A 26,667-nucleotide genomic window follows, 5' to 3' on the forward strand; every position below is an offset into this window, starting at 1 on the left:
TTCTGCCTTTAGTGTTGCGATGGGAATACCAAAGAAGGACACTAGTATTTTTTGAGCACCTTCTGCTAGGTGACAGCACCTATAGCTAGGTACTGCCACCATTATGTCACTTTATCCTCCCAACACTGGGAGGTAAGCGGCATCATCCCTGTTTTGTGTACAAGGAAAGCCAAGGCCCAGAGAGGCGAAATGATTCCCCGAGGCTCATCCAGCAAGAAGCAGAGATGGGACCTGGCCCTTCATCCTCTAACTACAAGTTCAAGGGGGTCTTCCGTTGAACCCCACCCCCAGCCTTGTTATTTTCAGGGCAATCTCCTTTCAGTCTCACAGCCACCTTGGGCGTCCCACCTCCTGGCCTCTGCGCACATGCGGGCGTCTCTGGTGATGTTGTCCCTAACTGTATTTGTGATGAAAACAGGGCACTCCAGCTCCCTCTTGCCCAGCACCACCACGTCAGATTCGGCGGCTCGAGAGGGGTATGAGTCTAGGGGAGGAATGCTGGACTGGAAGGATTTGCTCGATTCACCTGACAGCACAGACTCTTTGGGGGCAGTGTCTTCCCATAATCACCAAGACAAGAAGGGTAAGGCCTTGGAATTGCCTCTTCCTCTGGGGGGAGAGGGAGGGAAAAGTAGGGAGGACTGTGTAACTGCTTCCAGCTGAATCACAGAGACATTTAAGACACCTCCAACACACTACAATTGAAACATCTCCAAAAAGACTGCAATCCAATCCTCGGTGGTAGGCTTGATACTAAATTATTGCCCAACCAGGGAGAAACCACACAAAACAAATAACCCAGCCTCTCAATTTCCTCCACACACACAAGAGGTGTGGCTTGGCCCAAAGTAGATGCTGGCTCCTGAGATCCCTTTTCCACTCCTCTTAGCTCATCCTGCGATTTTGGGGGTCCTCTTTTCCCACCATAATGGAATGGAATGCAGGGCAGCCTTTGGCAAGTGCATGTAATCAAAGTTAAGGCCCGCTGAATCAGTGAATGGAAAAATAGCAGGGCAGAGTCTTTTCTGGCTGGAAGCATCTCTCTCCCATAGTGCTGACATTCGAATAGAGCCGCGGTCCTGAGACATGCTGTACTCGCCTTTAGAGGACAACAGCTAAAACAACAATATGTTATTTAATCAAGCAGAATTGCTATGTAGTTAAAACGAAAAGGAAGCTGCACTAAATGAGGGGGACTCTACTGTGAACTGGCCTCAATTCTCACTTGCTTTCTTTGCTCGACTAGAGACAGGAAATGTCATCTCTTTTCTCGCCACTTGCTGCCCTAGTAACAAACACATCCTACTTTAGCTGCAGCTGCAACCAAAGAGGCCTTTGCTTGTCCAAAAAAGTCTTGTAAATCAGACATTGAAAAGCCCAGTTATGTTGAGAGCTGGTTCCCTCCATTCAGAATTGTTTACTTCTATATGTTTTCAAGAGTTTCCTCCAAACAGGGGTTTGAGTCTTAAGGGGAGACCAGCCACATTGCCCTTTGGAAGACAAGCCTGTATCATGTCCTCCCTCAGGGTTCTCTGTATACGTTCTTTCCGTCTTTACTCCTAGAGAATGTTTTCTAGGCGGACTCACATGCTACATTTCCATTCTCTTTTTTGCGTCTCATCTCCTGAGAGTGCCATAAACTCTGCTGCTCTACATGCCAAGCCAAACTGGGAAGATGTAGCCCTTTTAACTTGTTTTTGAGCATGTCCCCTCAATCGATTTTATTTCTTTTCTGCAACTTAATATGCCCCAAATCTTTTTTAAAAGTGGTTTTTGTCTCAGCAGCCTCTTTAAATTGGAGGGAACCTTGCTCTTACCATCCCGAGAAAGCACCAGGCCAATTTGTGATGGGACCGGACTATCACAACGGGCCACAATCCCTTACATCTGTTCTGTGTGGCTCCAGACCGCTGATGTGTTAGTCCTGGCTGAGTTCTCAAGAAGAAACAACTCAGTAAAATCACTTTGTTTGCCCACTGCAACCTTCTGAAAAACCAAACAGCCTTTCCAGTAAAGCATTAAATATGTCAACCAAATATCTAGCTGTTGGTTACAATCATTTTGTCTTCACTTCCCTGAGACGGGTGGCTGAATTTTCTCCAGTCTTTAACTCCCTCCAGGGATGAGGTTATCTAAGAGTCCAATTAACACTTTGACATCATTTTACAATTCGGCATTGTTCATTCTCTTGGGTCTTATTATGAATATTGACAAAGCTGGAAGCAGTCTACAAATTGTCAAACAATGGTGGCAGAGGTGACCGCATGGGTGTTTAACATGATCACTGTTCTTGTGCTATTAACTCCTTGCCTTGCCCTGTCAAATTTGAGTTTGATTTTTTGACAATTATGTATTTGATGGGGCAATGACAATGAGATGTTATGCAAAAATTTTTTAAAGATGTAGCTTAATGTTCTTTTTACCATGACTTTTATTATTTTAATTTCCACTTTGCTCTGAATTATTTTTAATGATCATGATTTATTTTGATCTTTTGTTTTGCCAAGCACTGTGTGGTATGACTTAGTGATGGCGTTATTCTGTTGGAAAAGTCTTGTTTCTTTCTGATTCATGATGACGTACCTTAACTTGACCCAATCTGTGATCCCCTTGCTTCTTTTCATTCCCTGACGTGGATGCCTTAATGATGTCACATCCACGCGTGCAGCATCTCCTAGGATGCGAGAGTTTCATGGGTTTTCTGAGGACTTCTGGCGGGTGCTCTTTTCACTGGGTCAATTGTCTCATGGGAATGTGACATTTGTGTGCGCCAGCTTTAGGAGCTAAATATACTCTGGAATTGTTTCTAAAATACCCCACATTTCCCCCACTAAGCAGAAAATGTGTCCACTGACCAGCTAGCTAAGGAGGAGTCAAGTGTCCAATGCCCTTTTTATTTTGGCTGCAGAATAAAGACCAAATTACAGAGCCCACACCTCTGCTCTGCAGATATGCTGAGCACCACTGGGCTGGTCTCATTCTCTGTCCCACCTCATCCTCCAAAACAATTCTGTATTTCCAGAGTATGTTTGCTTGCCTTTTTCTTTCTTTTCCTTGCCGTGTCCTTCGTCTTGATTTAATCCTGTGCGTCCCTCCCATCTGTTAAAGCACTGTTCCCAGCCTTGCAATCTAACCCCCTTCTGCTACCATTGTTCTTAGCCTCCCCTTTTCAAATTAATAGACCCACGCCCTCTGCCCCTCTGCGGACTGTTCCAAGGCTCTTTCCTTCTACATTTGTGAGTAGCATTCAGATGCTGTCTGTATGTAAGCCATACTAACAAAGCGTGAGAAGAGACCGGCAAAGCGCACAGAAGTATTAGCATAGAAAATGAAGTAATTTTCTCTCTCGGTAACTGGCCTTGCCCTTCATTACCCTACTGGCCTTGTCTAATGTCTCTTGTCCTTGCTGCTTTTCTTTAAAATTGCCTGATATCTTTCAAGTCCTAGATTCATTAGTAAAAACAGCCAACTGCTCTGTTTTATCTCTGGGTCCCTAGATGTCTGGAGCCTCTAGAGCCAGCCCTTTAATCACCAAGTTGATAAATTAGATGCAGCCCTAGCTACTTCTTTCTTGGTTTTGCCACATTTAAAAATATATATTATTTATTCTTCCTATAACTATTGAGGTGGTAATGAGTAGTTACAAAGGGGCTCTAATTACATGTGAATAAGAAAGAAAATCCAGTTTATTTTTAGATCTGGCTTGTCTCCCCTCAACCCCCACCTTCCCACAGCAAAAGAAACAAGAGCTTTCTTTTTCAGGTTAAGCAATACTGAGAATTAATAGCCACTCTCGTTTCTCTTGTTTCTGACCAAAAGTAACAATACCATAAAACCTGATTTCCAAGAAGACGGCAATATACGTGAGGAAATTAGCCATGTACAGATCTGCCAAGAGAGCTGTGGAACATAAATATAAAATGTAAATGCTGACCACTCGTTAGGGTACAAGAATAAATCAGGCACAGAACAAAATCCCCCGCTTCAGAGTGCTTGTGAAAACAGATGAAGTAGTCAATATAAACAAAGATGTTCCCAATTGACTGGAAATGGCAGAACTGTAGTCTACTTATATACTTAGTGGAATCTTTAAAGTGAGATATTAACACATTATTACATTTAGTCAAGATATGCTCATTACAGACAAGGACAAGATGTAGTAACAATTTAAATAAGAGATCAAATGAATAATTTAAACTAAAATGTACAATGTTGAATATATTTTAATCAATATACAAGCCATTTGTATAAGCAATTTTTAGTCTGAGAAATAATACTCCAGTAGGATTCATAAGGTCTATAAAGAATTCTGAGTATATTGTCTACACTTTGTAACAATCCTAAATGGAATTTTATAAATCACAGGGTTTATCAACAATCCTCTTTATAGTCCATTATTTATTCCTCAATGCATCGTAGCACAGCAGCATTGCCTCCAAGTAGGACAGGCAGCACCTTAACGTAAGATGATTTAGGTGGCTCAGGGGCATCATGGGTTTTCAAGAATCATGTGGTAGAAAGTTACACCCTTTTCATTTCTCATTTAATCTTCTTGGTTACTCAAGGAAAAAGTCTCCAGTTGGTGCTTTATCATTAACAACTCCCTAAAGTTGCTACCACACCTTTTAATGGTAAAAAAGAACAACAGGCTTTAGATTGGGGGCTTTGATTTGTAGTAGGAGCTAGTTGGAATTAACATTATTTTGCTTTCAGTTAATTTTCTTTTTATGGTTACCTTCCATCTATGAAAAGCTATTTTTTTCCATTTATGATAACAATACAAAGTTTCCATTTGAAATACATTCTAAAGGTAATTTAAAGAAAATATTAATAGTGCAGGAGGTACAGGGATATAAAACTACTAAGTAAATAATATGGTCACTGAGACTCACTGGTATCAATAAAATTGTAGTATTGATAGTTGAATAACTCAAGTTTGGATAACTCTGGTCTAGAGCACTTACGAGAGACCACTGAGGATCAAACTACTACCAAAACTCCTTCTGGCATTTGGAGGAATGCGATTTAACAATCGCTAACCTTCTGTTGGTTGAGCTTTGGTTGCAATTATACGATCTAGTGCTCTTCTGATTTTTCTTCCAACTACTGAGTTTTGTGACTGGGGATGAGAAGTTTGGTCAAGGAGGGATTTAGAGCAAAATGGATTTAGACTTAAAAAAAAAAATTAATCATTCGAGGCTTGTTAAGCATCTGGCGAGATTTTTCTCCAGACCAACAGTGAGCAGCCAAGTGTAAATGCAGCTAGTTATTACCAATCTGTAGCCTAGTGAAAGTTTACCTTTAGCACTTCTGCTTCCCGGCTACTTCTCCCATGTCTGTAAGGACTTTTGTGCTGTAGTGCATTCCCCTGGCCTGGCAAAAATCTACATTTGATCCTTCTTTCCCTTTTCTCATTCAGACTTTTCCTATTCTGAATCCCAAGCCCTTAGAGCCCAGCTTTTTTCATAAACAGACTTAGAAATCCGATTTTAAGAGAATATACTGCATAACACAGCCTAGCCCTGATAGCTTGGTCATTTTAACAATCTCCAATGCTTAAAATCTAGTGGGTTGGGGATTTTAATGCATTCCAGTTCTCCCAACGGGAAAAGTGATTTCTTCGCTCCTATCAAGTCATATGTAGATAATTTTGTGTACAGAGAAAATTATTGCTGGTGACAGTAATAAAGGAAGAGAAATAAGCTTCTCTCCTTTTCCTGACTCCCAAACTTGGGCCGAATTTTCTCTGTCATTTTTTCAGTAACATTACCATAACAAAAATGTTTTCTGAAGCGTCTCAAGCAAAATTTATGACTGGCCCCACAGCACAGTATCGGATGCCAGTAAGGAATTGGAGACTATACTACAGTTAGACATAGTTCCTGTCCAAGAAATATCAAACCGCCAGACAGATGAAGCACACAGAGACTCGGAAATGCACCAAAAAGCTTTTACGACCACTACTGTCTTTGTGAACAAGGCAAAACTGTACACAGCGGATTTTAGAAAAAGATATTAGACAACTGAAGACAACTTGGCTGAACACATCAAGGACATAGCACTTGGAAACAGTTTTTCAGCCCCTTTTCTTTAGTCCTTCCCTTCAGTACCAATATTATAGCAGCCATATATCACTTGACAGGGAGGAAGGAGAAAGTGAGGGATGTGTTTGGTACAGAGTTCATATTTAAAATTTTTGTGGAAAAGCTGGCAAACTCAGGCTTTATTTTTGAACAGCCTGTTCTTTATTTAAAAAAAAAAAGAAAAAGAAAACTAAACTCATGGTAATCTGCACAGCTTCTGTAAGTAAAACCTGTAGTATCACAGCCATTTCTAAATGTGGTGGTGGAACAGGACAGTCTTCAGAGAAAGGTCTTCCGTCGCGTGGGGAGCACTCCGCACGGGGAGCATTCCGCACGGATGGGACGAGGAGCCCGGACTTCCACCTAATAACTGACCATTAAGTGAACCAGATGGAACATGCAGGGTCAGAGCCAAAGACAGAGAGATGGGGACTTCATTGCTATAAACAACCCTTTTGAATTAGAGTACTTTTATTTTTTGTTTTTGAGAGAGCAAAGGTATCCTTCAAAGGTCATAAGAAATTTGGTATCTAAGTTGCTGATAATAAAAAATACAATTCTTGAAATTTAGTTTATTAGTATTTTTTTTCACTTGTAAATTATGCTATACAGGCTTCATAAAGGTCTAGTGTCATTTTTTTAATTACTGTTAAACTATTTTTAATCTCCAAAGGTCTACAGTGGCTCTAAAGAATATTTTTGGGAATCATTAGAAGCGTATTATTTGAGAGTAGAAGAGTAAGGTTGCTTAGATAAAATATAGAATGCCCAGGTAAATTTGAATTTCAAATAAACCATGAATAATTTCTTAGTGTAAATATGTCCCACATTATTACACAGGACATACTTATACTAAAATATTTTTCCTTATCTGAAGTTGAAATTTAACCAGGTATTCTATATATTTATTTGCTATCTGGCAGTCCTATTGAAGAGGTTACTGATAACTTATATGAGATCTAATCTCTACATTTGCCCTTTAACTCTTAGAAAATCTAGAGTAACCCATATAAGAGGAATTAAATTAAAAATTTCATTCTTTGAAAAATATTTAACCTCAGAATATCACTAAAAGTTATATATGTGTTTGAAATATAACAGTTTTAAAGCTTATCACTGAAAGCAGGCTTTCAAATGCCACTTTTAAGTGAGGAAGGCTCAGAAACCAAACTGTCCCCAAACAAGGGCATGTTTAAAAGTATTGATTCTTTCTAATTATATTTAACCTCAGGTTTTTATCAAACTGTTATGTTCACCGTATTTTTTTTCTTTCTTCCCCCCTCCCCCCATTTCTTGTTTCTATGGTTTTGAAGGGGATGAATTGGAATCCTAAAAGCACTAGAAAATAATAGGTTAATAATGGTAACAATAACCCTAGTCTCCAAGGCAGTACAGCCACCTTCCTTCCTTTCTTTCTTCATGCATTCAACAGACATTCAGCAAACCTGTGCTGTATAGAAGCCTTATGCTGGGTGTTACAGCAGATACTGATCTGAAGTCCACATAAGCCCTGCACTCAAGCAGCTTACAGTTTTGCAGGGGATACACACAGGTGACCTCCTGGCGAGCCCATGGGGGCAGAGCGAAGTCTGAGAGTAAGAGAAGGAAAGGAGGCAGACCAAGCACAGAGAGGGAGCGGGAGAGGGAGAGAGAGAGAGAGAGAGAGACAAGAGAGAGAGGAGAAGGGAGGGAGGGATGGAGGGAAGAAGAGAGAGAGAGAGGGAGAGGGAGAGGGAGAGGGAGAGGGAGAGGGAGAGGGAGAGGGAGAGGGAGAGGGAGAGAGGATAAAGGGAGCCACACAACTCATTCCTTGTTGGGGGCCATGGAAATGCCTTGCAAAGTGCTGAAGGAAAAGGGGGAAGAAAGACATTCCAAGCTACATAAGTGACATGACCAAGACAGAAATCTATTAAAGGACAGAGTGTAATGATAAATAGACAAGTAGTGTGCTGTGATGAAAGTGATAAAGAAAGCCAGATTAGGAATTGAGATTGAAGTGGTAGTCTGGAGCCTTAAAAGTCATGCTGAGGGGTTTTGGCTTTAGCTGTAGGCAGTGGATAGGAAAGTAGATGGGTCAAAGAAAGGGATAAAAGAAGGGTGGGAGGGAGAGAAAAACAGGTCAAGAGATTGATAGGTAATATATATACATGAAATCGATTATTCAGTCACATTAGGTTAATTACATACACACAATAAATTTGGGAAATAAAATTTGGCATCACTTTTGGATCTAAAGTATCTATGTGTACCCATCACTGAATATCCCTGGTAAGTGCTCCTTGCCAAGCTAAAAACTATCTTAGGTAAAGCCTAAGATAGTTACGACATTGGGATGGATGGATGGCACACTTTTCATCCAGAAAAAATTCTGAAATCAGGGAGACTGAGAAAGAAATTATAATATATCCCAGGGTGCCACCATTTATTTTTACTACATTAATATTTCTTTGTCACCTACCAGAAAAGGAATCTATTGGTAGTCTCTGGCTTTTCTTTGAAGAGCTAAGGAAAATGGTATTGTGAGGTCAGGGGCTAGACTCGCGCACAGATGGCAGGGATGTGTCCATGTGACGGTGTGCTGGGGAGCAGAGGCGAGGAACAGGAAACCCAAGGAAAAGGCTGTAATTGCTCTTTCAGCAGCTCGGGCAGAGATGTAGATTTGATCTAATTAATTTTGCATCCTCTTGACAACTTGCTGAATTCATCTAAGGTCTTGATGAGATTATTGCGGAAAGAGTAGAAGTAAAAAAAGTTCAATGTCAGCCATGTAAAAAGCTATTTGATCTCCCTGCTTGTCTGAATCTGCACACCAATATTTGGATTTTCTTTCTAGAGATATCAACGAAATCTTTTTCCAACCATTTTTCTCAAAAAAAAAAAAAAAAAAGACTTAATTTATGATTATGGAGACTTGACTTTTTTCTTCTAAAATCAGCAGCTTAAACCTTAGAATATTTAAAAAATCAACTTACCTTCTAGAGGCACTTCTTCCCTTTAATCTACAGCCACTTTTTCAAACCACATCACTATTGACAAGATTTCACTCTACCCCCACCCTTTTCGTGCAATCTTTTTTTTTTTCATTCTCTCCTATCTTTGCACAAAACACACAATGACAGAGTTTTCTAACAGCTTAATGGAATTTTCAAGGACTACCGGGACTAAGTTAGGCATGATCTTATTAACTGAACATCTGGAGTAGTTAAAATTTTACTCTTTAATTGATTCAACTGCACTCTGTTCATTTAAAATTTGTTATGTTCTAACAGCAAAACTGTGAAGAGTCAATTTGTATTTTGGGTCATGCAAAATAATGGAAAAAATAGTACTAGTAGCTTTATAATAAAGCTTTCTGATGACCTCATTTCCTGGAGTTAAAAAAAAAATGCTTGTTATAAGTTTTATTTCGCACACCTCACTGCTCCATAGATAAAGAAGTCTAGCTAGGGCAAAACAGTGGAAACCGAGAAGTTTCCTGAACACAGCTTCTCTTTTCTTCACACTATACGTGAGAATGGCTTAAAAGTTGCAAGAGTTGCTCAGAATACATAATTCATACCATTGCCATAGAGAGAAAGAGGACAGAAAAGCTGTATGCATGCACTAGTTCCAGGAAGATACAGGCTGTGCAAGTATTAGGTACAGTCCCACAAACAGTACGGGCCGTGCTACAGGCCTGAGAGGACCACATGAACCACATCATGTCAACTTCCCAGCATCTTAATTGTAGAAGGGCCCTGAAATAAACTAGTGAGATTCAGCTGGATGTATTGAAATACATTACCAGATGCCCAGTAGACAGGATCTTAATCCGTGTCAGAAAGCTTGTGATTAGCAGTATGAGGGTTAGTCATCCTTAGTTAATATTTCTTAAGCTCTTAGAAGTCTACAGCCTGAAAACTGTCTTTGTAAAAAAGTTCATTTTTAATGGGATAATGGGAATTTCCCACTCCAATTACTTTTAAATTTCATGTTTTTTAAAGGGATGCATTCTTTTTCAAATATGTATCTGCAATTACATTTCTTCACTAAAGGCAAAGCAGTCATTATGAACTGTACAGAAATAATGGAAGTTCAGGACAGTCACCACTGACAATGCTTTATTAGGAGGGAAAATGATGTCAAGAAATTTATAGGGCAGCAAACTGCATTATGCCTAACCTTTTGGACAGATTAAAGCTTGCCGTTTCCAGTCTTACAGCTTCTTGCTATTCATAAAAAATTGATAACACTGGACACAATCCTCTGACATTTGTTAAGATAATAAATATACCCTAAGTGCTGGTGGGTCTTGCACTCTGTGATTTAAAAGCACATAGCAGAAATTTCATGTAACTTAAAATGTCTTATATAAGTCTATGGATTTGCAGATTCAGTTCAACTCAGCAGATCTGCAAACACTGAGCTCCAAAGAGTAGTTGTGCTAGGCATTTTTATTATCAAGTGGGACCTGAATTTGGGGAGTGAACACATGAACTCAGGAATCAATCCAGAAATATGAAGGGAAAAGACTCTTCCTGAATTTCTTATTCTCTTGCCTGATCACGCAAAGATATAGGGGAAAAGATCTCCTGAACCATTATCAGATGTTGCTTGACGGCTGTGCGTTGTTTGAGTGGCATTGATTTCCAGGTGATAGGCGATGAAGGCCTTTAAAGGAGTTTGCTCTATTCAGTAGTGAGCTCCCACTGAGATTCTACTTCTTCTGTCCCTGGGACTCGGTCCTGACTGAGCTGACCCAATCGAGGGTATATCTGAGCCCTAATACCAACCACTCACTACCTGCTGGCCCCTGTGACAGAGATGGGGGACCATCAGAAATTTCCCTCTATATCCTCATGCGGGGTAAATAAAGAGAACACAGGCATTTTTTTTCCAGCAGCTTTTGGCTCTAGCAAATTGGGTAGTAGTTGGCATGGTGTTTTAGGCAGTGTGTCAAGCTTTTGTCAGGTACCAAGTGAAAGTATTAGGGATTTGTTTGTCTTTCCAATAAAATCATATCAATTTTGTATTCTCTGTCAGAGTATGGCAACTGCAGTAAAGAAACTGTCATTCACAAGACCCACTAAAGACCAATAGGAAGACTACCGTGTTTCCCAGAAAAGAAGACCTAGCCGGGCAATCAGCTCGAATGTGTCTTTTGGAGCAAAAATTAATATAAGACCGGTCTTATTTTACTATAAGACTAGGTCTTTATAGTATAATATAATAAATATGATATTGTATTACATTATGACTGGTCTCATATTAATTTTTCCTCCAAAAGATGCATTCGAGCTGATTGTCCGGCTAGGTCTTATTTTCGGGGAAACAGGGTACATTTCTTTATTTAAAGTCTGGCTGTACACTGCCTCAGTGATGTGTGAGGTTGGGCCTTAAAGTTAACATTTAGATGCGTTTTTTGGAATGTTAGTCATGTCACTGAGGGCAATGTTTCTCAAGCTTTCGTGAACAGAAGAATCATCTGGAGGCCTTGTTAAAACACAAATTTCTGAACTCCAACTCCAGAGATTCTCATTCCAAAGGTCTGAGTAGGACCCAAGGACTTGTATTTCTAGCAAGTTACAGGTGATGCTGATGCTGAGTAGCACTGATTTGGACACTTTCCAAGTTGTTATGGATTATTTTATTAAAGGTGACGCCAAGATTTTGTTGTATTTTCAAACCTTTATTTTCCACTCTTGGCTAACACAATTGAACACTACCAAAGTGTTGCATTAAAACAATCTATCTTGGACCCTGTCAAAGGCAGGTAACTTGTCAGAAATTCTAGAAACACTTCCCTTACTTTATTAATTGAGCATTAATATGTGTCTCACACAATGCCAAGTGCTTTATACACATTCATTTACTTAATCTATTTAATCCTTCCAACAACACTCATTTGATAGCCAACACTGCTGGAGCTTAGAGAGATTGAGTGATTTGTCCAGGGTCACACAGCTAGTTAGCTGTAGAGCCAAGACTTAAATCCAGGTCTTTATTACCTCAAAATTTATGTTCTTAACCATTAACACCCAGCCTTATCTATAACCCAGACCTCAAAAACTATATTTCTAGCAAGTTTAAGTTGGTAGTTTTAGGAGTATTCAAACAGACCTGTTTCCTATTTGTTTATCTTGTAGAGAAAAAAAAATCAAAGCACTGCCAATAATCCAAAGAATCACCTGAATTTCACAACTTTATTAGGAGATTCACTTCCTTATTCTGTAGCTTTGATGCCTCGTGAGAGCCAAGGAAGAAGATGGGAGCAGGAAGTTAGAAAATAGAAATGCTTTGGCTTCAGACATTACTTAGATGTTGGGTTTCCAGTGTTATTAGAAAGAAAACCTCAAAAAGAAGTTAAAGAGTGCAAACATTGCAAAACTTTGTTCATCTGAAATAGTCACTACTTTTACAGAGACAGTGACAGTTCTACCACATGGAACCACAGCTCAACATCCTAAGGCATGGCTTTCAAAAGCTAATTTCTCATGCCTCCCAATCTAGACCCTACTCCACGCTCTGGGTGTAGCGCTCCCATTGGCACTGCCAAACCTAACACAGGGGAGAAGAAGAACAGTGAGCCGAGCACTCCTGTTGGCACAGAAGGAGAAATGAAGCTGTTTCTCCTCTAAAAATATATGAAATTGAATGAATGTCATACTTATTTTCCCTTTTCTTCCTGTGATGGCCTCCCAAAAACAATGAAAATGCATTGTTTTCAAAGCTGATAAAACTGGAAGTGGATTCATCGGCAGTCAACCACAACCACACAGTAAGCATTATTTCAGTCTGTGAGTTTTTAAGTAGCTTCTGAACCAAAGCTATCAAGCAGCCAGGAAGCTGCTTCTACTTTGGCATGGCCAGTCATTAACTTATACATCTCGTATCAAGGCCTGCCAAGACCCAGCACCTAATCTTCAGCCTCCTGTTGGCACAGAAGGGGGAAAATTAAAAAGAAAAGGAAAAGGAAAGTTTGAGTTATAAACTCTGAGCCCATTTCCATGGCTGCTGGCATTTCAGTTTATTCCTATCCCATCTGGTTCATATTATGCCGTAAGACAAGAAGAAGGCTGCTTCCTGCCGAGATAACCACAGAGAGCTCCCAATGCACTTTCAGTGTGGTCATCTCCACTGGCTGGGGTGTGGCTTTGAGGCGAAATTGCCTCCATTAGGGTTTTTCCCCTCTATTTTCTTCTCTCCTTACCAGGGATTACAGCGGGCCCTCTGTGGTTAGTGGCCGTGGTACTTGGCCCGTGACTAGTTCATTCATACTGCCCTGCAGGACTGGAAGCCTGGCATTTGTATGCAATAAGATTTTCAAACAAGAAAAATTGGGTTGTTAGATTCCATTCACCCAAGTTGTTATGAGGATTTCAAGGAAACTAACTGTAGGCTTGTCTTACTGTACAGCAAAATCGAGTCTATTTTTAGGGGATCCTACTCCAGGGCTTTTCTTGGTGTTTTGCCATCTTTCTCAGCTCTCAGACCCAACATGAACCCCACTCTGGCTCAGCAGTGGAGGAAATGTTCATCCTCCTTTTCGCCTTTGCATATTTCTCTAACGGACACAGAGAGGCTCTGTTGTCTTTGTGGTTCCCCACTCTCATTTACACAGATGCCTATTAATCACTGCACTACGGAGACAGACACATCCATCATATCACAGCAGCCCCGAAACAGGCAGTCCAGTGAGCGGGTGAGAGGGGAAAGTGTGCATTTAACCATTTCGAGGTACTGGCTGCCTAGCAAGGCAGCTGAGGGCATATGGGGGCTCTTCCTTGGAATTTAGCTTAATAGGTGCAGTTGATTTTATAGGGTTTTTGGGGGGCGGGGTGTCTATTTTGCTTCATTTTTTGATAGGACAGATACCACCTCCCAGCTATTACGATGCAGTGGATGCATTTGGTTGAAGACAGAGTTTTAATCTTAAAACCAGTAGTAGTGAATTCAAGTAGACTAGCTTTAGTTTTAATGCAAAAATGTTGACTCTGAAGCCAACAGAGTTTTTCAATAATGGATTCAACGTAGAGCAAGTAACCTGAGTCAGCTTGCTGGGGCAAGGAGACCCTTAAAATTGCAAGTAAATTAACCAAGAACTTTCCTTCCAAAAATGACATGTCTTCTAAATATCTTTTTCAGTCATTCAAGGCTTTTACAGCCTGCTCCCAAATGATGTTTAGCTCTCGTATTTTTCCTCTACAAACATTCATTCATGCATTCATTTACTATTTATTTAACAGATATTTACTTTTATTCCTGGGGATTCAGTGGTAAATCTCCCTCTTAGAGCTGCCTAGGCAAGAAAATGAAACATAAAGCAAGTATCAGGAGAGGGATGGTTTTAGGATAGAGAAACGCAGGGCTCAGGACACTTGTAGAAGAAAGAGCTAACTTAGTCTGAGGGATTGGAGAAGATTTCCCCATTTAAGCTGACACCTAAAGGAGGGGGTCAGAGGATTAGGTGGTGAGCAGGGATATTCAGGGCGGAGGGAAGAGCCTGTGTGGGGGCCCACAGGCAAGACAGAGTGCAGGAGAGTGGCAAGTACCTTGCGTGGAAGAGACTGGAAGGGTGTCAAACCATTAGCCGTTAACTGAAGACAGCCTTACCTTCCCGTCCCTCCGTGCCTGCCCCGGCTCTTGCTGCCTTCTCCACTGCAGCTGACAGCCGCCACCTCCTACACAAAGCCTTTGCCTCCCCTCCTGGCTGTCGTGTGTGTCTGAGCACCTGCCTCCCCCACATCGGCTCACAGGGTTTGTTCCTCCTGCACCTAACACAGCACTTCAGTCCATGCAGTAACCGTATGCTGAAGACAGCCAGAGGTGCTCGGAGGCGAATCCGTTACACCAGGAAAGTGATAGCAGAGGCACCCAGAACGTCAGCCCGAGTTAGGAGAGCATCTATCCTGAGGTGTACTGTCCCAGAGCCTGGCGCTGGGCACCCCCATCCCCCATGCAAGCTAGGCGATTGCAGAGAACCCACAGGCCGGGCTACCAGAAAACGTTCTTTAAATAAAGAACGTGATGTTTGAAATTTCAAAATGCAGTGACATGGTCATCACAGCAAAAATCAGAACTGTGTTGGACTTGCTCTTATTTCACAGTTTATAATTGTTCTTATTTTTTGAATCACATATTGCAGGGCCTGGAGGGTGGGGTTTATAATCTTTTCATTGCTTCAGCCTCTAAAGAGCTTCAAACTGCCCCTCGGAGACCTCCCTCAGCATATGAAAACTGGCACCTCAGAAAAAAAAAGAAAAAAATGGAGAGTCTATTCTTTCTCAGTTCTGCCAATTTCAGGCACGATTTCAGAGAAATCTCCAAGCCATTGTATGCCTTGCTTCCTGCAATAGGAAGGTTGAAAAAATAAACCATTTAGCACCTTATGACTGGTGAGAAATAGCTGGTGGTTAATGAATCAATGCTAAGGATTTTTCAGAAACTGTTTTCATTACTAATGCCCAATTTTCAACTGTTGAGAGCTGAAGGCCCAGAGGTTGGTAGAAGAAGGCATATCAACAGCTAGGGAGAGAATCCAACTCTGATTGGTCCCTTAAAGTGGGGATACCTGGGGAGAGAGCCTACCACCCTACAAAGGCCCTCCTACTTCCCCAGGGTTTCCCTGCAGGTTCTGAAGCAATGGTATTCATCCACCTCCAGCCCTGAACCCTTTGCAGGGATGCATTTATTTCAAATTATTCAATTCCACCTGAGCACTCAGTTGTTACAAATAACCCATTTACCCTCATCAGCTCTTTTAGAATTAGTCCAGAATGAGTTTCTTTTCATTTTAAAAAGAGTTTCTCTTATTATTTTAAACAAATATTGAGCAACTTTATAGATTTCTTTTCTCTAATAGATGCTAGTATTATTATATTCTGTGACTATAGATATAACTTGTTTCTGTAACTTCAGAAGCAAGATTAGGCACTCCAAAGAAGGCCCACTAAGTTTAGAAGTCCATTTAAAAATGTCTCTTCATTGCATTGCAAACCCATTTATTTAACAATCATTTAGTAGGTGCCCAACTAAGAGCCATGGGAATGGTGAGGGTGATAAATACATATATGGTCCCTGTCCTCAAAGAGCTGATTGCACGATTATTACCTCACCAGGAGTCTAACTGTAATTGCAGTATTTTGCTCAACATTTCCTACTTTTGTTTTACTTAATTAAAAATTCAAGACTTAGAGGCAGTCCTGAAACACGGACATGTTTTCTGATGTTACCTCAACATATTATCCTTTGGCAACATTTGGACAGCATGAGGTCTGCAGCTGGGAAGACCAGGTTTGTCCCTCTCCACTCGGGAGACCCACAGCAAATGGAATCAAAAGGAGCAGCTGTGACTGTCACTCTTAGCCGTTGGGGAGCTACTTACAGAGCACCACTTCTCTTTTGTGGCTTCTTGTGACCTTTAGACTTGTCCACTAAACTACAGCATCAAAGCTCTTTCTTATTCATTATTTCATTTGATTCTTGTAACAACCCAATAATGTGTTAACCCCACATTACAGGTGTAAAAACTGAGGCCAGAGATGTTAAGTTACTCAGCAAGAGGTCACCGGCAGTAAGCGGGAGCCTAAGACTCAGGGGTTAGGAGCTCCCTAGTGCGGCTGGCACCACCCCGGCCTCACTGATAAATCTGGTGTCCAATCCTTCGCAGTGACCAATGTCCACAGAGATGACTTAATCATTTCCATGAATGTCCCTTTGCTTTTTTCATGACATAAGCAGAAAGCGCTAAGTTTACAAGGCATTTTCCAAAAATAACTTTTGACTTCTTGACTGTGCTTTCAATTTAATCTATGATCTGTTTCTAAATTGGACTTGTAGTTTCTGGATTTGTACAAGCAGAGGAGGGAAGCCACCTGCTTCATTTTCATGGTAGATATCTCAAAGCTGAAGAGGAAGGAAAGGTTTTAAAGGGCATTATTTACATAACAGAATGGGGGGGGCGGCTGACGCCATTTTTCTCAAAAATGGCTGACGCCATTTTTCTCAAAGGTCAGACCCTGCTTGATTTGTTAACCAAAAACCTGAACTCAAATTCCATCCACTAAAGAGTTTTTCCCAGTGAAAGAGCAAGTGGTTTCCATGAGTCTAAGATAGGCAAGGACCTTCAGACGTGAAAGAATGGAAGCTAAAAACAAAGCAGCAATGGATAAACTTGATAGTTTTGCAGTTTTCCCAGATAAATAATAGATAAAACAAATGGACTGCTCTAGCCTTATTCTTTCCATGTTTCTTCTTAAGCTGAGAGAGCAATTTAAACTGGAAAATGCCAAAGCCAACTGGAGACAGCTACCTATTATATCTGCTCATTTATTGGGAAGATACAGCCCCCATAAATATGGTTGCCTGGAAAAGGGATGCATGAAATAACCATTGCTATGAAAAAATGTACCTAGTACCCCCATCAGTGGTCTCTAGCCCCACTGGTACCACCAAGTCAATGAGGGAAATGAAACCCATTTCATTCACAGGTGTACATTTTTGTGCTATTATATGTAATAAGGATGGTCACCAGAACCCCATATACAACCAAAATTGAAAGGAAAGCAGTGCTGTTTTAGCATTACTAAAAGGAAATGCAAATTTAAGGAACAAATTTTCATTAGCATAGTTCCCTGGTGACTTAGGTATTAAAACATATTTGAACACAAAGTCCACCCACTGTTTGGGGAGTTCCACAGCATAAAAGGTGTGAGTTATAGCTGAATTTCCTGCTGGCTTTTTGCTTCTCAGTTTCTACCCCTTGAAAGTTCATGAAGACAAGTCTAGAAATATTTGAAAACTGTCACTTTGGAAATTATTCAATGTCTTAAACCATCTTACATACACTTTCCCTGGGGTGAACTGCCTCGCCTGCCCTTCATTACCAAGGGCATTTGTTTAATCCACGAATCTTTGTTTCACAAGATCAACGAATCTTGTTTCACAAGAGATGGTTGCTGCTTCTATTTATTCGCCACCTGAAGTCACAATCTTTTGTCACAGGACAATCATTCCCACAGTGACAAACTGGGATGTCACAATTGAGGGGAGGAGGACAGTTTAGAAAGAACAAAAGAGAACGTTTTATCTTCAGGCTAAGGTTTCCTAGTTTTAAAACCGTCACTTTAGTAAACAAAATATTTTAGCACGAAAACTCCCCATAAAGATGCATTGCTTCGAGGTCTCAACTGTAACACACAGAGCATTTCAGCAGAAGTTTAACAGCTGCATGTTGTGAGTTTGGGAAAGGGTAGAGATTTTTATTTCATTTCATTCTAATTCTGTGCCACTGATATCTGCCAGGAAAATACATTAAACATTCCAGAAAGAGTTGATTTAGTAGATGAACAACGTCTCCTGAGACGTGAAAAGTTACATTTTCTGTCTTACTATCAGTTTCCATAATAGGAACAATGTTTACATTTCCTTAGCCCTTGCAGTGCCTCTAATGTATTCATGTTCTTTCACTCTCCAGGGGCAGGAATTGAACTCTTAGATTTTATTTTTTTAGCTACCACATCAAGCACTTAAGATCTGACAAATGTGATGTGTATTCTCACTTGGTATTAAAAAATAAGAGCTTCAGTGTTTGCATTTGATTAGTCTCTCAGCTTGGTGGCTGATTAAGCAGGAAGAGGGACAGCAACTTTCTTCAGAAACACCCCATCTTGGTTAATGTAGTGTAAGATTATTGACAGGTGTAGTCATATAATTTTCATTAAATTGAAGAGATTAGCTCTGCTGAAGAATTTCACCGTGACAGCAAACTCTAGTTGTAATAATGAGACCTAACACTTCTCAAACTCACTTCAGGGCCACAAATGGTCCTCTTTTCTAAATATTCTTTCAGGGGGCCGGACGTGCCCCCCAAACCTACCTTCGCCCCCCTTTCCACATCGATAAGTAAGGGAAGGGCTTCATTCAAATATTCGGTATATTTACCTGAAATTGGCTGTGCCTGCTTTTTGTTTTGTTTTGTTTTTGGAGGGGTGATGCAAAATCAGCATGAACTTTTGTAATTTGAGCTTTAGCTATTTTCTTTCAATGACACACACTGTCTTTCCTCCAGTTGCCCAAGGAAGCCATCAGAAAAGACCCTGGAAGCCTGAAGTATTGTGCAATTTGTTCATTTAATGTGCATAAAATCGTTGCCCTTCTCCCTGACTCAAAGTATCTCGGTTATCTCAATTTCATAAGAGGAAGATTGAAAAACTAAGGAGAGGGAAAGAGGCATAAAATTTGGAAATGCAAAACTGCCATACTCCGCGGAGGGAAGCTGAGTAGAAAGAGCAAGTACTTGAAAGGGAGAAGCACTTTTTAAGAACACAAAGAACGCAACAGGCTATTTACATACTTTACAGGGTGGGGAGGATTAATTAGTTTGGCAAGATGAGCCTTGATGACAAGTTATGCAGAGGTGCTATTGTCACTTAATACTGTTATTAATTAACAGGGTGAACGCCAAACAAAAATAAGCCTCGCGGTGTCCTTTCGTTTCTTAACACCATCTGTGATGTCTATTGCAGGAGTGATTCGCGAAAGTTACCTCAAAGGCCATGACCAGCTCGTTCCTGTCACCCTCTTGGCCATCGCGGTCATCCTGGCCTTCGTCATGGGGGCCGTCTTCTCCGGCATCATCGTGTACTGCGTCTGCGATCACCGGCGCAAAGACGTGTCCGCGGTGCAGCGCAAGGAGAAGGAGCTCACCCACTCGCGCCGAGGCTCCATGAGCAGTGTCACCAAGCTCAGCGGCCTCTTCGGCGACACCCAGTCCAAAGAGCCGAAGCCAGAGGCCATCCTCACACCGCTCATGCACAACGGCAAGCTCGCCACTCCCAGCAACACGGCCAAGATGCTCATTAAGGCCGATCAGCACCACCTGGATCTGGCAGCCTTGCCCACCCCAGAATCCACGCCCACGCTGCAGCAGAAGCGGAAGCCCAGCCGCGGCAGCCGCGAGTGGGAAAGGAACCAGAACCTCATCAACGCCTGCACGAAGGACATGCCCCCCATGGGCTCCGCTGTGATTCCCACGGACCTGCCCCTGCGCGCCTCCCCGAGCCACATCCCCAGCGTGGTGGTCCTGCCCATCACGCAGCAGGGCTACCAGCACGAGTACGTGGACCAGCCCAAAATGAGCGAGGTGGCCCAGATGGCGCTGGAGGACCAGGCGGCCACCCTGGAGTATAAGACCATCAAGGAACATCTCAGCAAGAGTCCCAACCATGGGGTGAACATGGTGGAGAACCTGGACGGCCTGCCGCCCAAAGTGCCCCAGCGGGAGGCCTCCCTGGGCCCCCCGGGGGCCCCCCTGTCTCAGAGCGGCCTCAGCAAGCGGCTGGACATGCACCACTCCTCCTCCTATGGGCTTGACTATAAGAGGAGCTACCCCACGAACTCGCTCACGAGAAGCCACCAGGCCACCACTCTCAAAAGAAACAATACTAACTCCTCCAATTCCTCCCACCTGTCCAGAAACCCGAGCTTCGGCCGGGGAGACAACCCGCCGCCCGCCCCGCAGAGGGTGGACTCCATCCAGGTGCACGGCTCGCAGCCGCCGGGCCAGGCCGGGACGGTCACGCGGCAGCCGAGCCTCAGCACCTACAACTCACTGACCAGGTCGGGGCTGAAGCGCACGCCCTCGCTAAAGCCGGACGTGCCCCCCAAACCTACCTTCGCCCCCCTTTCCACATCCATGAAGCCCAACGATGCGTGTACATAATCCCAGGGGGAGGGGTCAGGTGTGGAACCAGCAGGAAAGGCGCGGCGCCCGCCCCGCTCCGCTCCGCACGGTTCTCGGCGGCCTGAGCACCCACCGGACCAAGCCGGCGGCGGAGCCCAGGACGCCGCGTCCCCCTCTGGACTCCGGGCGAACCCGACACGTGGGCCACGTGGTTTGGTGAAGGTTTGTGACGCGGGACTCAGCTCCATTCTCTTCCTTCACTCTCCCCCCCACACACACCCCCTGCAACAGGTCGGACTCACGAAAGACTTAAATGATCACAAATATGAGCCAAAAGCACATAGCCACTCACCCCCGACACACACACACACACGTGCGCATCCAGAGGTGAACAGCAACTGCAGCTTTTTGTCCGTTACTGCACGGGGCTCTGCCAAACGGGGCTAGCGTTCCACCTTGCGAAACACAAATACGTTTTTAAAAATCATGAAAGTTAAAATGACAAAAAACAATAAAGCATCCATTGATAATTCTAACTCAGACTTTAACAATGGCAGAAGTTTACTACGCGCAGATACTGTGAAATGCCCACCAGTGTTACAGCTTTCTGTTCTAGCAGATTAATGCCATGTTGGGCGACTATGTCATAGATTTCTGCTCCTCTCTTTTAATGAAATAACGTGACCGTTAACGCAAGTAACTTTATTTATTGTTCACCCTTTTTTTTTTCCTTAAGGAAAGGACTCTTCCACATATTGCCCTATGAACAGCTCTTCATAAAGCCCCTTGAAGTTAAACTATTTAACGTGAAATCCATTAACTGGAATAATTAAGTTTCTTTATTTTTACAATAAATTCACTGAGTAAATAAGTTGGAGCTGGAATTCTGACCTTTGTGTTTGGACCGTCTGATCTCAAGCTAAAAGAAAAAGAGGGGTATATTTATTTAAATCTACCAGTCAATTTGCTGGTGAGGCCTCTGTTCTATAACACGCAAAAAATTAGTTAGAAGTCCTTCCAGATCCTAACTTCTAAAGCAACCAGGAGAGGAACTTTTAGAATGGCACATCCATGCCCCATTGCTGCCAACATGGCTTTGTCAGTGGTTCCTACTTTCTGTGAAGACACCAGCTTGTGATATGCCATCTCATTTCACCTTGCATGTGAGACAGCAAACAGAATCCACAAACGGTGTGAACTAATTAATACGCTGGCTGCTATCTTGCATAAATTAATGGTTTGATCACACGGGTTTTTCGTGGGGTTACATCTGTGAATAGCCTATTTTCCACGTGTAAATTTGTGCCTTACACCCTGAGTTGTGTACACTTGTAAACTGTCGTTATGATAAACCTTTTCCCCCTTTTGAAATACAGATATTTATTTAATCCTCCCTCCCCCCCACTCTCACTCCAGTCCTCTGGAAGATTAGCGTCCAGCAGATGGAAGACGAATGCAGTGGTGATGGTTATAATCTCAAAGCCTGGGAAAGCTGGGCACACGACACCCTCCAATTCACACGTCCTTCTAGTGCCAACTCCAACCACCCTTTGGCCATGCTGCCAAGCATGGACCCCAGTGTTGTGGGTGGCAAATCCCCTTTCTCCCTCTAGAGCTCCGTTTCCCTTAGATTCTTAGATTCTCAGATCATTTCAACATGGTGATATCTTTAACCAGTAGAAAAAGGACTGAAGTCTCAATCCTCATTTCTGCCATGTCCACTGGCTGGAGAACACTGTGTGCGGTTGGGCAGGCACCTGGGAGGAGTTTCCCAGCAGTGTGCTTAGTGCACAGGAGCAAGGCACACAAAGAAATGACATGGAAATAGATGCAGGCAGGCTGGTCCCTGCTGTGATTAATGAGTAACTCTAAGTACAAGGCCAATCACAATGGATGCTGCAAAAACCTTGACTGGGGCAAAAGATTTTTAATTTTTTTTTTAATTTCTTTATCCTTTTGTTGTTATGCTTTGTGGGGGGGGTGGGATGGGATGTGTTTTTTTCTTGGTTTTCATTAGCTGAAGCACACAGAAGGGACTTTTGTTTACTCGATCATGAACAAAGGAATTGTCAAGGTACTGTAAGCCATGCTCATTTTGGTTATTGTTTTTAAATGGTTAAACATTTGGTGGTCTCTTTGTCTATTTCCAGTTTGATCTGGGTTTAGTTTTGTCTTTTAAAAACACTTTCAAAAAAAGACAATTTGGGACACTTTTGAGTTGGCTGGTGAAAGTGCGGTGCCTCCAGCCACAATCAGTGAGACTTGGGTATGTAGCAAGGTCGCGTGCAGTGTTTTGTTCCAAACATCCCTTGCTGTTTTGCTGTTGTTCAGGTTAGGTTTTTGTTGATTTTGTGTTGTGCTTTTGTTTGGTTTTGTTAGGAAAATCAATGTTTGCATCCTGTGAACTCTACCCTGAAACCATGAAATCTTTCTAGAAACCAACATATTGTTCTTTTTCCCTTGAATTTTCTTTAGAAATGCAGGACTTAGGTGATGGGTATATATTACCCCGCTACCTTCTTCCCAAATCTTGACTCAAGAGTATTGACGGTGCAGCACCTACTCTCATCCCACGTGGGCGTCATTGCCTCAGCTGTGTTACAGAGACCTGTGTCAAAATTCCATTCCACATCCGTACATCCCGCAGCCCATTATTTGTGTTGTTAACACTAAAATTCCCACATGTGTTGAGCTGGTCTTCTGCATTTAAGTATTTTTTTCACCTTTTCTTTTTATCCCCACTGCGTGTGGGGGGAGGGTCCATAAACCTGAGTGTGCCTTTGCTTTCCACCCTTGCTAGACCCTAGTAGATGCAACAAACTCAGATTTATATTTGTTGTAAAATTGTAAAAATATTGTGATGTCACCAATTTTCCTTCCATCTCCACACCCCCTAACATCTGATTCACAACTTAATGTATGCTGTAAAAAAGAAAACAAAAAGGGGAAAAAGACAAAAAAAAAAAAGGAAAAGGCTCTTTATTACTTAAAAGTAATAAAACAAGACTGTTCATTATCTTTTGTGTCTCGAATAATTTTATTTCTCTCTCAATTTTTTCCTTCCTAACCCTCACCCTTTTGGGGTAGGATTCTACTATTTCCTCCATCTCTATTTGGCTTCCAAACCATAACTAACAATGTAGTTAGACCCATTTGTTGGCAGTACCCACAGCCTGCCCCTTACCCTCACCTCCCAAATTATTGTTGTGTTTTCTCTGCCTGCACCCTGCCTGGCTGGAGCACAATTGTACAGAAGCCACCGGTAATTAAAAGGCAGAGCACGCATTGACTCCCTCAATTCATTTTATGCATTTTCTTTTTATGGGCTTGTTCATCATCAAACATTTATGGTAGGCTTGATAGTTTAAGAGATCAAGGCTAGGATTTTAGTATGTAGGGTCCACTAAAAATAGATCCTTGCACAGATGTGACTTGAGCCTTTTTACATATTAATAAGGTAGAGGGTGCTGGATTCCACTCCTTGTTAGCATTTATCTCTTGTAACCCAGAAGACACTGTTGGAGGTAAATTGGGATGCAGCTCTTGATTTTTATTTTGCAGAATAGCGTTACGAAATGCCTAGATCAGGTTTTCCCCTCTGGGATATTTTTAGAACAGTTATTTAAATAAGTCCTCAGCTATAATAGTTTACTTTTGATCTTCTGAAATATTTTTTTAAGTGCTTTAGATCAGTTTGCATGTGGAAAGCTTCAGATTGGCCCTCGGTTCACACCTGTAGTAATCCAGTCACCTTCGGTTAAGTCATTTCCAATTGTGTTTCTTGAATCCACCCATAAGGCCAGGTACTATCCGGCACAAAATTGATTATAGTTTCTTCTTCCTCTTGTATAAGGAAAAATGGACATGCCTCTGTAATTGCCACTAGGAGAGAGGAACAAGGCTGAGGAAGAGGCCCAGAAGTTTGGGGTGCGAAGCTACATTTGAGGTAGTTCTTACAGAATGAGTTCTCTGGACAGCTATCCCAGACAGAAGGGATAACGTGCAAAAGTGCCAAGTGTGCTGTGTTTGGGAAACGAGGCCTAGCGGGCCTTGAGCAGGGTCTGTGGGAGCCTGGGGAGCCAGGCTGGAAAACGGGGTTGGGGCCAGACCAGGAGGAGGGGCCTGGTTACTCTGTGCTAGGATTTTAGCTGACAGGCAGCAGAGCACCTTTGAAGCACAAGAAACAGCAAACACACGTGTGGTACCTGGCAGGAATGTGCAAAATGGATTGGTCCAGGGAGAGGCTGCGGGCTGCTGGGCAATGTGCCAAATGGCCTGCCAGGTTGGTAGGAGCAACACAAGTGAAAACTCCACATCCAATTTCATATTCCTTAGGAAACAGAACTGAATCAGCTCACCAGACAGAAGAGCTTCTTATGTGACTGACGGGTCTGACCGTTTCATTGAAAAACATGGGGAAGCTGAGGTCCATTGGGTGAAAGGATGTACCCATAATCCCAAAGCTGGTGGTAGAGCAGCTCTTCTGAAAAATTCATTGTCTCTTACCCTCCCCTCCACCCTTCACCCTCCACCCACTCCATTCATTCTCCTCATTAGAGCAATGCTAGCTGGGAAGACCTGACACCCCCTCGGCCCAGACAGCTTCTCCATCTCACTCAATCCTTTCCCACAGGAAGCCATTCATACATGCCTCACCCCCAGCTGGTCATACCAAATTCCTTCATCTGGGCCTGGAGCTCCGATCACACTGGGTTGAAAGCAGACTGTCCCTGCGTGTTACGTGATACTTGGTAGGGTGGCTTTTGCTGCAGTCAGCTTTGTTCCGGTCTGGTGGAGACATGACAGGCTGAACAGGTGCAGCCTATATTTTAGCTGGGGACCCATGGATGTCTCTGCTCAGGCTCCCGAAGTGCCTCAGACGACCCAGCTTTTTAATTGTTGTATTTGCTTGCTCATTCGCTTGTTCCAGCGGTGGCGGTTTCTACAGGGTGTTTTTAAACTGTTGGGCTTAAGGAGTGTCTGGCCCAATCCAGCCAGCAGGCCAGGTGTTTCACGGGCCAGAGCAGGCATCTTGGACCTGTCTGCTTTACTTAAATGCTTTGTCGTAAACACAAACTGGTCTCATTGTTTAGCCTTGTTAGCTGGCAGAAGCCAGACAAGATGCCCCAGAAGCATGGTGCCTCGGTTTGACTGCCTGAACAAAAGCCCTTTCAAACAAGGTCATTCAGCAAGTGAAGTAAGTGTCAGAAAGGCACCTACAATTTCAGACACTGGTACAATTTTATGTGAGGGAGGGGTGAGGGGAATTTCAAAGAACACTTTAGTAACAGAATAACATGATTAAGAGCATAATCCTTATCCTGGCTGAGCACCATGACAGCTGGGTGCTTGGACTCAGTAAACCTTAGAAACCCACATCTCACGCTTATCTTCAAACCAGGGGGTGACGTGTCTCTCATACAGAATTGTCAAGAAAGGGCTCACATTTATTGATCAGACTGCCAGACAGATGGGGATCTTTAATATTCCATTTAGAGTATTGTGTATCCTTAGCTCTAACCCCCTGGGATGCCCGGAGGTGGAGGGCGGTTGACCTCAACAGCGGGTTAGGCCTGAACGGATGTGCATTAAATGTTGACTGGGCAGAAAAGTGCAGATGCCCCTCTAGCAAATGGAAATGAAATTGGAGCAAATCATGAGAGGCAGCTGAGTAGCGGGGCATTCCCACCCCCTTCTGCAAACACATCCACACACACGTGCACACAAATGCTACCAGGAGGCTTTGTCCTTTTGGTACCTAATAAAAAAAGCTGTCACACAGCACAGAACCCCTGTTTGCAGAAGGTAGGCCCTTTGGCAGGGTTTTCACCCCTTTTCCATTAAACCATGGGTTCCATCTCAGTGCTTTGTGGTCAGAAGTAAACTATCAAAAACTCGTCTTAGGAATGGGAACCAAGACCT

At 42.6% G+C, this 26,667-nt stretch overlaps 1 protein-coding gene across 3 annotated transcripts in view; it reads left to right on the plus strand.

Annotated features, from left to right (window-relative positions):
- The window catches only part of SEMA6A (semaphorin 6A), a 124,428-nt gene extending 100,665 nt beyond the window's left edge, over positions 1 to 23,763 (plus strand). For 2 of the 3 annotated variants that reach the window (XM_081054608.1, XM_081054609.1), the window contains 2 exons: positions 419 to 583; positions 19,589 to 23,757. In XM_081054608.1, coding sequence (XP_080910734.1) covers positions 419 to 583; positions 19,589 to 20,784 — 1,361 coding nt within the window. In that variant the 3' untranslated portion in view covers positions 20,785 to 23,757. Of the gene's footprint in view, positions 1 to 418; positions 584 to 19,588 lie in introns of all 3 variants that reach the window. The other variant, XM_081054610.1, reaches the window with a different exon arrangement.
- Positions 23,764 to 26,667: the final 2,904 nt, after the last annotated feature.

Source organism: Rhinolophus hipposideros (assembly GCF_964194185.1).
Source record: "Rhinolophus hipposideros genome assembly, chromosome: 7".
Lineage (NCBI taxonomy): Eukaryota > Metazoa > Chordata > Mammalia > Chiroptera > Rhinolophidae > Rhinolophus > Rhinolophus hipposideros.